The sequence below is a fragment of the Oncorhynchus mykiss genome, chromosome 12 (genome assembly GCF_057628025.1).
Source record: "Oncorhynchus mykiss isolate SJ-2025 chromosome 12, ASM5762802v1, whole genome shotgun sequence".
In the NCBI taxonomy this organism is placed as follows: domain Eukaryota; kingdom Metazoa; phylum Chordata; class Actinopteri; order Salmoniformes; family Salmonidae; genus Oncorhynchus; species Oncorhynchus mykiss.
This window is the reverse complement of record NC_143033.1, coordinates 31,577,079-31,590,452: the sequence shown is the minus strand read 5'-3', so window position 1 is coordinate 31,590,452 and position 13,374 is coordinate 31,577,079. Positions and strand designations below refer to the sequence as shown.

The 13,374-nt window shown below is 41.2% G+C and overlaps 1 protein-coding gene across 2 annotated transcripts in view; it reads right to left on the bottom strand.

Moving 5' to 3' along the window:
- The window catches only part of LOC110537434 (calmodulin regulator protein PCP4), a 28,036-nt gene extending 17,492 nt beyond the window's left edge, over positions 1-10,544 (bottom strand). The window contains exon 1 of one of the 2 annotated variants that reach the window (XM_021623475.3): positions 10,397-10,544. In XM_021623475.3, the coding sequence (XP_021479150.1) occupies positions 10,397-10,405 (9 nt within the window). In that variant the 5' untranslated portion in view covers positions 10,406-10,544. The remainder of the gene's footprint in view (positions 1-10,396) is intronic. The other variant, XM_021623474.3, reaches the window with a different exon arrangement.
- Positions 10,545-13,374: the final 2,830 nt, after the last annotated feature.

Here is a 13,374-nt window from a genome sequence, read left to right as displayed (position 1 = left end):
ACTGGGATAATATTTTAAGTTACACTAGCAAGATTAAGTATATTTACCAGGGCATACACTAAATTACTAAAAGTATGTGGACACCTGCTTGGCGAACATCTCAATCCAAAATCACGGGCATTAATATGGAGTTGGTCCCCCCTTTGCTGCTATAAAAGCCTCAACTCTTCTGGGAAGGCTTTCCACTAGATGTTGGAACATTGCTACTTCCATTGAGCCACATGAACATTAGTGAGGTCGGGCACTGATTTTGGGCTATTAGGCCTGGCTTGCAGTCGGTGTTCCAATTCATCACAAAGGTGTTCGATGGGGTTGAGGTCAGGGCTCTGTGCAGGCCAGTCAAATTCTTCCACACCGATCTCGACAAACCATTTCTGTATGGACCTTGATTTATGCACGGGGGCATTGTCATGCTTAAACAGGAAAGGGCATTCCCCAAACTGTTGCCATAAAGTTGGAATCACAGAATTGTCTAGAAAGTTATTGTATGTTGTAGCCTTAAGATTTCCCTTCACTGGAAGTAAGGGGCCTATCCCAAACCATGAAAAACAGCCCCAGACCATAATTCCTCCTCCACCAAACTTTACAGTTGGCACTATGTATTCAGGCAGGTAGCATTCTCCAAACCCATTTCGTCCGTCGTTTCCACTGCTCCAGAGTCCAATGGCGGCGAGTTTTACACAACTCCAGTCAATGCTTGGCATTGCGCATGGTGATTTTAGGCTTGTGTGCAGCTGCTCGGCCATGGAAACCCATTTCATGAAGCTCTCGACGAACAGTTCTTGTGCTGGCGTTGCTTCCAGAGGCAATTTGGAACTCGGTAGCCACTTGTTGCTCCTAAACATTTCCACTTCACAATAACAACACTTACAGGTGACTGGGGCAGCTCTAGCAGGGCAGACATTTGACGAACTGACTTGTTGGAAAGGTGGAACCCTATGATGGTGCTATGTTGAAAGTCACTGAACTCTTCAGTGAGGCCATTCTACTGCCAATGTTTGTCGATGGAGATTGAATGGCTGTGTGCTATTGCCACCTTGACAATGGGTGTTGGACCAGCGACGATATAATGTTACCAAAAGGTGTCCTCTACTCCAAGAATCCCACTCCACCCACCTGCGTGCATGCACATAGATCAACGAAGTGAAACTTGAAGTAACCTTTAATAATTGCTAGAAATTAAATCTGCCTCCTCTCCTTCTCCTGGTGTCTGTCCCCATCCCACACCTCTGATGTTAGCCCTATGTTGTGGACCAGGTTATGGGGAGTGCACAGCAGACAGGGATCAGACAATTTAGCTGGATTACAGATCATTTTAGCATAATCTCTGCTCATTGTGAGGGGCGATTAGGGTCAGAGTGTGGCATCGTGATTCACAATGAGCACTGAATAATTCTGAACCAGGACCATGTATCACCAGCGTAATGTTGCATGTTTCGTACACCGTGGAGTATTACATAATGGACTGATCTGAGGACTGTGACCAATTTCAATTTCAGAGAAACATATGATTTTAAAAAGTTATACCTATGCACTCTGTCAGATGCCAGTTAGTCATTCAGAAGAGATTATACCAATTAATATGACATTTCCACTAACAGATTAACTCAAAAATATTGTTCAGGTCAAAAACAACAAAAAATTTACTTTGGCTAATTTCCTCAGACTTCCATTGACTGAATTGGTGCCTAAATCTGTCGAACAGGCACTTCTGAGCTGAATTTAATTCCCTCTTTCTGACTTTCATCAGTAGAAACGAGGGTAAAAAGGACACAAAGAGACACTACTCTTCCCTACCTTCCTCGCCTCTGCTACACCGACCTTTTTACACTAATTGGTAGCAACCTTCTCTCATTCTTCTTTTCCATTGATGTAGAAAAGGCTAGAGTGAAGAGGGGGCCTGGTGGTCCACTTCTGATGATGAAACAGAGGGCTTTGCTAAGTAGGCACCAAGGCCACCATGCATCCAAAATCTTGGATGCAGTTCCATATTGGACTCTTTGTCTGATGCATTGCCATTACTTAGACAGAGCATCAGTAGGTTAAGATTTAAATAATACTATTTTCAAATAGAGGATGTTATGAAATTGATTAAGTTTCTATATTATAGCAATGTAATATGTCAAAATCAAGTTATATACCACTGTTAGTTGATCATAGCATGCATGATTGATGGTTTTTGAATCAATGAACCATTTCCTTATTATTCTGCATCTACTGTACACACATCCATATGAATGGCATACTTCAGTACTTGTCATCTTAACCTACACTGACAACTCACATGGAAAACACCAAACCACTGGACCATGCTCTCAAAGCTAATCAAACAAGGCTGACTGCACCCTGTTTTTAAGCCTGGAGGCGACACTGGCTGTGCTGCTCTTTCTGACTATATATCTACCAATCTATCTCTCTTCATCTACTTTATCTATCTGTCTGCACGATCACAATCGACAACTAACTCAGAGACATTGGTAAGGTTTATTTACAGCACGTTAAGCGTCTGTTGGTTGGGTCCCCCAAGTCTCTACAGGGATAGAACATTCTGGATCATCTACCCATCTTCTTAACCACACTGCACCTTCACTGTGGAGGCAGTGTTTTATCACATCGTGTTTCATAATTTCATAATGACATCACGCTCAACGTACTAAAATGCTTATTTTTACCCCAAAATAAATTTGAAGGCAATAGAACAAACAGTGTTGTGATTTGTTGCCATTGCGAAGAGGCTGTGAAATTAAACAAGTGAGTGTCTCATCAACACGAAAGATATCATGGCTGTTGAATGAGCCTGACCTGTCTAAATCTGAATGTTTTTTTTTATTTACCCTTTATTTAACCAGGTAGGCTAGTTGAGAACAAGTTCTCATTTGCAACTGCGACCTGGACAAGATAAAGCAAAGTAGTGTGACACAGACAACAACACAGAGTTACACATGGAGTAAACAATAAACAAGCCAATAACACAAACAAGTCAATGACACAGCAGAGAAAAGAAAGTATATATACAGTGTGTGCAAAAGGCATGAGGAGGTAGGCAATAAATAGGCCATAGGAGCGAATAATTAAAATTCAGCAGATTAACACTGGAGTGATAAATGAGCAGATGATGATGTGCAAGTAGAGATACTGGTGTGCAAAAGAGCAGAAAAGTAAATAAAATAAAAGCAGTATGGGGATGAGGTAGGTAGACTGGGTGGGCTATTTACAGATGGGACTATGTACAGCTGCAGTGATCGGTTAGCTGCTCAGATAGTTGATGTTTAAAGTTGATGAGGGAAATAAAAAGTCTCCACCTTCAGCGATTTTTGCAATTCGTTCCAGTCACTGGCAGCAGAGAACTGGAAGGAAAGGCGGCCAAATGTGGTGTTGGCTTTGGGGATGACCAGTGAGATATACCTGCTGGAACGTGTGCTACGGGTGGGTGTTGTTATCGTGACCAGTGAACTGAGATAAGGTGGAGCTTTACCTAGCATAGACTTATAGATGACCTGGAGCCAGTGGGTCTGGCGATGAATATGTAGCGAGGGCCAGCCGACTAGAGCATACAGGTCGCAGTGGTGGGTGGTATAAGGTGATTTGGTAACAAAACGGATGGCACTGTGATAGATTGCATCCAGTTTGCTGAGTAGAGTGTTGGAAGCTATTTTGTAGATGACATCGCCAAAGTCGAGGATCGGTAGGATAGTCAGTTTTACTAGGGTAAGTTTGGCGGTGTGAGTGAAGGAGGCTTTGTTGTGAAATAGAAAGCCGATTCTAGATTTGATTTTGGAATGGAGATGTGACAGGACGGGATAGATACACCGCACCACAGACAGAACCAAATCTCCACCCGAGCGGATTTACATAATCCTGCATGCAACAAAAAAATATTGAACAAATCTGCTTAATATCTGAGTATTTGTGGAGACCATTCCAATCTAGCCTGTTGACAGAGGGACGGTCACTTGTCTCTAAATGTGGAGATGATGTGGATTTAGGGCCCGGGTTATAATGCTATCGCCAGAGGCCTGACACAAGAACTTAATGCATGTACAGATGCAGTTACAAATAATACACAGGCGTATACTTAAGAAATTACCCAGCTGCTTTTCAAGACCACAGATGGCTCCTAAAGCCCCCAGCCAGGAGGCTGCAGCGTGGACGGTTGCGATGTGTTTAAAAGACACTGAGACCAAGCAATTCTTCAAGGCTCTGGCTGAGACTGGGACCAGGGTGTGTGACTGGTTTATGATTGCATGTGATTCTTTCTCTGATTATCTCCCACCCTCCCCCATACACCGTGCGCACCACCTCTTTTCTACTCCACACATGCATAGTCTGATTATATAACCCAGTAGTAACGCAATACTGGGCCCCATCTTGACTGGTTACCTGCACATTGTTTGGAACACATTGTCATTCCATACCAGTGTCTTCATACTGGGCACAAACTGGTGAGTATATTTAGGCCTATTTATAGCTCCATTAGGTAGAAACTTTGTGTGAAAGTAAATGGGTGGTGGGGTGGGAGGTGAGCTAGTGGGGACTATTGGCATTGATTTCCATTTAATTATTTATTCACAGAGCCCCTCTAGAGCCTTGGCTTGATTCTTTATGGGCATATAAATCCATCATGGAGATGGGAAGCTAGTGAATGTCTTGTGTGCTGCAAGATCCCACTTTGTAATGTCTTATTAAATCACATTTTATTTGTCACTTGCTTCGTAAACAACAGGTGTAGACTAACATTGAAATGCTTACTTACAGGCCCTTCACAACAATGTAAAGATATATTTTTTCAATAATAACACACAGAACAAATACACAATGAGTAACAATAACTTGGCTATATACACGGAGTACCAGTATTGAGTCCATGTGCAGTGGTACAAGATAATTGAGGTAGATATGTACATATAGGTAGGGGTAGAGTGATCTCATTTATAAAATCCTGTGTTCATGCAGTACCATAGAAACCTATATAAACATGAGCAGGGAGAATCATTGTCAGATAGGTGCTCTGCGACGGTCACACCCTGACCTTAGAGAGCCTGTTCATTTCTCTATTTGGTTAGATTTGGGTGGGCATTCTAGTTTTCTATTTCTTTGTTGGCCGGGTATGGTTCCCAATCAGAGGCAGCTGTCTATCATTGTCTCTGATTGGGAATCACATGTTTTCCACCTGAGTTTGTGGGATCTTGTTTTGGCACAGTAGCTGTATAGCCCTGCAGAACTTTACGTTTGTTTATCTTTTGTTGTTCATTTTAAATAAAGAAGATGTACACTTTCCACGCTGCGCTTTGGTCTCATTCCCGACGATGGCCGTAACAGCGACGTACAGTATGATCTCATACCTCAGTGTATTTTGTATTTGTACTTATTATGGATCCCCATTAGCTACTCGTCCTGGGGTCAAACAAAATGAAGGCAGTTTATACATTTTTTTAAACATTCACAGATTTCACAACACACTGTGTGCCCTTAGGCCCCTACTCCACCACATATCTACAGTACTAAATCCATATGTATGTATAGTGCGTATATTATTGTGTGTGTGTGTGTGTGTGTGTGTGTGTGTGTGTGTGTGTGTGTGTGTGTGTGTGTGTGTGTGTATCTGTGCCAATATTTGTGTTGCTTCATAGTCCTCGCTGTTGCATAAAGCAATTTTTTAAATCTGTTTTACAAATCTAGTTTTACTTCTTGCGTTAGTTACTTGATGTGGAATAGAGTTCCATGTAGTCGTGGCTCTATGTAGTACTGTGTGCCTCCCATAGTCTGTTCTGGACTTGGGGACTGTGAAGAGACCTCTTGTGGCATGTCTTGTGGGGTATGTGTAGGTGTCTGAGCTATGTGCCAGTAGTTTAGACAGCTCGGTGCACTGAACTTGTCAATACCTCAATACCTGATGAAGTCAATTTATCCTCCACTTTCAGTCAGGAGAGATTGACATTAGTTCTCTGTGTACATCCAAGGGCCAGCCGTGCTGCCCTGTTCTGAGCCAATTGCAATTTTCCTAAGTCCTTTTTTGTAGCACCTGACTACACGACTGAACAGTAGTCAAGGTGCTACAAATCTAGGGCCTGTATGTAGGACCTGTCTTGTTGATAGTGTTGTTAATAAAGCGATGCTCTGCCTTCTTATAGACAGACTTCTCCCCATCTTAGCTACTACTGCATCAATATGTTTTGACCATGACAATTTACAATCTAGGGTTAGTTCAAGCAGTTTAGTCATCTCAACCTGCTCAATTTCCACATTATTTTTTACAGGATTTAGTTGAGGTTTAGGGTTTAGTGAGTGTTTTGTTCCAAATACAATGCTTTTAGTTTTGGAAATATTTAGGGCTAACTTATTCCTTGCTACCCACTCTGAAACTAACTGCAGCTAGTTTCAGTCATTGTGTGTTGTGTTGCAGTCATTTCAGTCGCTGTAGTAGCTGACGTGCATAGTGTTGAGTCATCCGCATACATAGACACTCTGGCTTTACTCAAAGTCGTTAGTAAAAATTGAAAAAAGCAAGGGGCCTAAACAGCTACCCTGGGGAATTCCTGATTCAAACTGGATTATATTTGAGAGGCTTCCATTAAAGAACACCCTCTGTGTTCTGTTAGACAAGTAGCTCTTTATCCACATTATAGCAGGGGGTGTAAAGCCATAACACATACTTTTTTCCAGCAGTAGACTATGATCGATAATGTCAAAAGCCGCACTGAAGTCTAACAAGACAGTCCCCACAATCCCTTTATCATCAATTTCTCTCGGCCAATCATCAGTCATTTGTGTCAGTGCTGTGCTTGTTGAGTGTCCTTCCCTATAAGCACACTGAAATTCTGTTGTCAATTAGTTTACTGTGAAATAGCATTGTATCTGGTCAAACACCATCCTTTCCAGAGGTTTACTAAGGGTTGGTAACAGGCTGATTGGTTGGCTATTTGAGCCAGTAAATGGGGCTTTACTATTCTTGGGTAGCGGAATGACTTTAGCTTCCATGCAGGCCTGAGAGCACACGCTCTCTAGTAGGCTTAAAATGAAGATGTGGCAAAAAGGAGTGGTAATATCGTCTGCTATTATCCTCAGTAATTTTCCATCCAGATTGTCAGACCCCAGTGGCTTGTCATTGTTGATAGACAACAATCATTTTTCATGTCTTTCATAATTGTCATCACAAGTAGATTTTGGTTCTTGTCGACTTAATGTTGCACTAAAGACCGGTAGCCAACACACCTAGAAAGCCAATCCAAAACCCAGGTGTGTTATGTGTTTTCTAGTCAATGTGTTTCATTTGTATTTTTTTTATTTAACTAGGCAAGTCAGTTAAGAACTAATTATTATTACAATGACGGCCTACCCCAGCCAAACCCTCTCCTAACCCGGAAGACGCTGAGCCAATTGTGCACCGTTCTATGGGACATCGAATCAAGGCTGGTTGTGATACAGCCCGGGATGGAACCAAGGTAGTGTAGTGATGCCTGGAGCACTGAGATGCAGTGTCTTAGACCGCTGCGCCACTCGGGATCCCACTGGGTAGGGTTGCCTGGGAATGCTTCCCTCACACACACACTGAGGCAGCCACTGACCGAGCCTCTCCATTGGACCACCTATCCAGGCAGAATGTGTACCAGGATAGAGAGGGAGCAGTTGTAGAGAGAGGAGGGGGCAGCTGTTGAGAGGGGAGGGGGGGGCTGCTGTAGAGCTAAGAAGACTAGCCTCATCTGCCACTACCACGGCCAGCCAGTCTGTCTGTCTGTCTGTCTGTCTGTCTGTCTGTCTCTTTCTCTCTCCTGTCTGTCTGTCTCTCTCTCTCTGTCTGACTCTCTTTCCCTGTCTGTCTCTTCTTCTCTGTCTCTCTCAGCCAACTGCTGCTGGATTCCATTGACAGAAAGCAATTGTGTTGCACGAGGCCAACTGTACTAACCTATACACCGGGAAAGTGACCAAAAAAAATGCAGCTCAATTGTTTCTAAGATTGGCCCATTGTTCTGAGGGAACGAGACAGTGATAAGGTCCAAGATTGGGGGCCTCACTTATTTCCATTTCCCCCTGCTCTGCGCATGCAGTGACAGAACAGAATGTGTTATTGCAATGGGTCAGCAGTATACCTTGAATTATTCAGTGACTGTAGGATGTACTCTTTTCCAGCGCTCAGTGCAGTGTTTGCATATACTGGATTCTGGGATGGCTTGTTCTGTTTTTTTCTAGCAGTGTAATAAACACAGAGACCAATTGCCTTCAGCTGAGACATGATTGTTATAGACATAGTTTTATGGCTTAACTGAACTGACTGATGCATTTGGTTGATTGGCAGACTTCGTGTCTAGGTCAATATCACTCCCGCTTCAACTAACACATATACTATTCATGCTGGATTAAGCATTACTTTACATGTCATAGCTCAACAATCTTGTTTATCAAATGATTCTCACACAGGTAGAATATTCCCTTATGTAGGCCTCTCTAAGTAGTTCTGCCTACTTCAAATGCAAAATATTAAATGTGAAGACTACATGATTGAGTAGACCTTTACAGTATGACAACAACTGTTAAATAAAGACTGCATAAAACATTTTGACTATGTATGGCTCTTACAGCGGCCATTAGACAACCTGCTTTCAATTTCCCGGAATATTTGTATTTTGCGCGCGGAACACCTGGAGCGGAATGCTGGATTGTTCTTCGGTGATTTCTGCCAGATTAGAGGCCATATGAAACTGTATCCATTCAACAAAGATCTTCAGTTATTATGTAACCACGTAAATTCATGTTTCCTCTTGTCATTGGGCTAATTGACAGTTTATAATCCTAGTATGTCCTCACTTTTAAGTATAGAGTTAGTCAGATGATTTATGGTTCTCTTCTAACAATACATTAAAATCATAATGCACCAGAAAACAAATGTGGAGCTGCTGCTGGGCTGCAACCTGGATTCAAGGGTAGAAGTAACATAGTAAAAGTTAATCTGTTTCCCTCCATTTAGTATGCTATGTTAGGTTTTGTATGGTATGTATTCATTTGTGGATGTCTTTCATCCATTTCGTATTATTTGATACGAATTACAATTTGTATGATATCCCAATCGGCTCAGATGTCAGTTCAACGTATAATTTGATTTACATTTGGTTGAGTTGTCAACTAATGTGATTTCAACATGATATGAAAAAAAGTTTGTGTTATATTGCCTACCTGTCCACCTTGACCAACCACACTCCTTTCATTTTGCCTTAAAGATTTCTTCAGGATCGGTGTCCCTTCCACGGGACGATTGAGCTAATGTATGCTAATGCGATTAACATGAGGTTGTAAGCAACAACAACATTTCCCAGGACATAGACATATATGATATGGGCAGAAAGCTTAAATTCATGCTAATCTAACTGCACTGTCCAATTTACAGTAGCTATTACAGTGAAATAATACCATGCTATTGTTTCAGGAGAGTGCACCATTTTGAAAATGAAAAGTTATTAATAAAACAAATTAGGCACATTTGGGCAGTCTTGACACAACTTTTTGAACAGAAATACAATGATTCATTGGATCAGTCAAAAATGTTGCACATACACTGCAAAATCGAAATTGCACCTGGTCTGAAAATAATACATTGTGGCTTTTCTCTTGCATTTCAAAGATGGTACATAGAAATACAAAATAACAGTTTTTTTTTCTTTGTATTATCTTTTACCAGATCCATTGTGTTATATTCTCCTACATTCCTTTCACATTTCCACAAACTTCAAAGTGTTTCCTTTCAAATGGTACCAAGAATATGGATATCCTTGCTTCAGGTCGTGAGCTACAGGCAGTTAGATTTGGGTATGTCCTTTTAGGTAAAAATTGGGGGGGAAATGGGCAGATCCTTAAGAGGTAACCATAACAAGGTAACCATAACAAGTGTGATATACTGTATTACACTATTTTGAGCATCCTGGATTTACGTTTCCTATGTTACGTCTAGTCTATGAGACCAGGCCTGGAATTGTGTTTACTTTAAGGTGTCTACCCTACAAAGATAAGCACGCAGGCTATATTTCCAAAGCTATATTTCCAAAGCATGCATCATTGTATTAACAAACTAAACAAAAAAATCCGCGTAAGGACAAAAATGACCAGTGGTGGTTCAGAGAGGACCGTTTTGGGTTGGTTTACTGGGAGTTGGATAATACATTATTTTAGATCGGCTGGACTTCACTGACACTTGCTTATATTCTAGCGAAACGTTTACTATCGTTGCCATAGCAGAAACTACCAACAATTTATTTTATTTCACGCTGTATCCTAATTGGCTACTTTGACACGATTTGTTTGCGCTCCGTTTGAATACTGAAATTAGCAGCAGCAGACTATCCATAGATTCGTTTATTAGCCTACGCTATTATGATAGCGATAATTGAAATAAAGCAGGTACACCTACCTCACTCATGATTCCCAAGTGTTGTAGTGTGGCAGCTAGGATGATTCCAGTATTTGATATACAGTTGATGTACAGTTGTCACTGGTAAGAAGTCCTGTCCACGATGCCTTGGATCCGTTATAGAGGGGAGGTTTTATACTACGTGAGTAAATCTTACATGTCATCACGTTTCCATTAAACCAATAGGAATGCCGTCGGCACTATCTCAAATCACCACTCAGAGCTAAAACATGCATTATAGTCGTACGTAAAGGCAGCATTATCAAGTTATTGTCACCTCAGCTGATTATTAGATAAAACAAACCAATACCACTTCTGTTGTCACAGCACAGTGTAGACGACACATCAAAGCTACCCAGATGTTTTCATGAAATGCAAAGCAGCTAATGTCATCCAATGTTAATGGCACTGCAAGTTGTATAGGAAATGTGTTATAGCAACACATTTAGCCTTATTATGTGGGAAGACAGCTTTGCCCCGACCAACATAGCTGCAGGAAGTAGGGGTTCTGAGAGTGCTGCAGTTCAGTTGAAAAATCACAATTAAAAGGGTATTAATACCAGTCAAGTTGATTTTTTATTACTATTTTTTACATTGTAGAATAATAGTGAAGACATCAAAACTATGAAATAACACATATGGAATCATTTAGTAACCAAAAAAGTGTTAAATCAAACTACATTTTTGATTAGAGATTCTTCAAATAGCTACCCTTTGCCTTGATGACACCTTTACACTCTCTTGGCATTCTCTCAACCAGCTTCATGAGGCAGTCACCTGGAATGCATTTCAATTAACAGATGTGTCTTCTTAAAAGTTCATTTGTGGAATTTATTTCCTTCTTAATGCGTTTGAGCCAATCAGTTGTGTTGTGACAAGGTACGGGGTTATACAGAAGATAGCCCTATTTGGTAAAAGACCAAGTCCATATTATGGCAAGAACAGCTCAAATAAGCAAAGAGAAACGACAGTCCATCATTACTTTAAGACATGAAGGTCAGTCAATACGGAAAATGTCAAGAACTTTGAAAGTTTCTTCAAGTGCAGTTGCAAAAACCATCAAGCGCAATGATGAAACTGGCTCCCATGAGGACCACCACAGGAATGGAAGACCCAGAGTTACGTTTGCTGCAGAGGATAAGTTCATCAGAATTACCAACCTCAGAAATTGCAGCCCAAATAAATGCTTCACAGAGTTCAAGTAACAGGCACATCTCAACATCAACTGTTCAGAGGAGACTGTGTGAATCAGGCCTTCATGGTCCAATTTATGCAAAGAAACCACTAGTAAAGGACACCAATAACAAGAAGAGACTTGTATGGGCCAAGAAACACGAGCAATGGACATTAGACCATTGCAAATCTGTCCTTTTGGTCTGATGAGTTCAAATTTGAGATTTTTGGATCCAACCGCATGTCTTTGTGAGACGCCGGGTAGGTAAACGGATTATCTCTGCATGTGTGGTTCCCACCATGAAGCATGGAGGAGGAGGTGTGAGTGTGCTTTGCTGGTGACACTGTCTGTGATTTATTTAGTTTCAAGGCACACTTAACCAGCATGACTGGCACAGCATACTGCAGATAAGCCATCCCATCAGGTTTGCGCTTAGTGGGACTATAATTTGTTTTCAACAGGACAATGACCCAACACACCTCCAGGCTGTGTAAGGGCTATTTTACCAAGGAGGAGAGAGATGGAGTGCTGCGTCAGATGACCTGGCCTCCACAATCCCCCGACCTCAACCAAATTGAGATGGTTTGGGATGAGTCAGACTTCAGAGTGAAAGAAGAGCAGCCAACAAGTGCTCCGCACATGTGGGAACTCCTTCAAGACTATTGGAAAAGCATTCCAGGCGAAGCTGGTTGAGAGAATGCCAAGACTGTGCAAAGCTGTCGTTAAGGCAAAGGGTGGCTATTTGAAGAATCTCAAATATAAAATATATTTTGATATATTTAACACTTCTTTGGTTACTACATGATTCCATATGTGATATTTCATAGTTTTGATGTCTTCACTATTATTCTACAATGTAGAAAATAGTACAAATAAAGAAAAACCCTTGAATGAACAGATGTGTCCAAACTTTTGACTGGTACTATATTCAACAAACTTCTGGCTGTCTTTTTGAGTGGGTGAATGAAGGTTGATCAAAGTCTCATCCATTATAATTTCTACACATTAAAAAAAATAATTATCTGTTTTTACACTTTCAAGTTATGGATTCATGATGTGTAAATTATGGGCCAATACTTACATCTAATATTTTATTTGTAAACATCGACCAATACCGATGTATACAGTGCATTCGGAAAGTATTCAGACCCCTTCACTTTTTCCACATTTTGTTACATTGCAGCCTTATTCTAAAATTGATTAAATTGTTTTTTCCCCTTCATCAATCTACATGCAATACCCTTTAATAACAATGCAAAAACAGGGTTTTAGACATTTTTGCAAATTAATAAGAAAATGGAAATATTTCATTTACATAAGTATTCGTACCATTTACTCATTACTTTCTTGAAGCATCATTGTCAGCGATTACAGCCTTGAGTCTTCTTGGGTATGACGCCACAAGCTTGGCACACCTGTATTTGGGGAGTTTCTCCCATTGCCTCGAAGCCACTCCTGCACTGTCTTGGCTGTGTCCTTAGAGTCGTTGTCCTGTTGGAAGGTGAATCTTCACTCCCAGTCTGAGGTCCTGAGCTTTCTGGAGCAGGTTTTCCTCAAGGATCTCTCTGTACTTTGTTCTATTAATCTTTCCCTCGATCCTGACTAGTATCCCAGTCCCTGCCACTGAAAAACATCCCCACAGCATGATACTGCCACCACCATGCTTCACCATAGGGATGGTATTGGCCTCGTGATAAGTGGTTCCTGGTTTCCTGCAGACGTGACGCTTAGCATTCAGGCCAAAGATTTCAATCTTGGTTTCATCAGACCAGATCATCTTGTTTCTCATGGTCAGAGAGCCCTT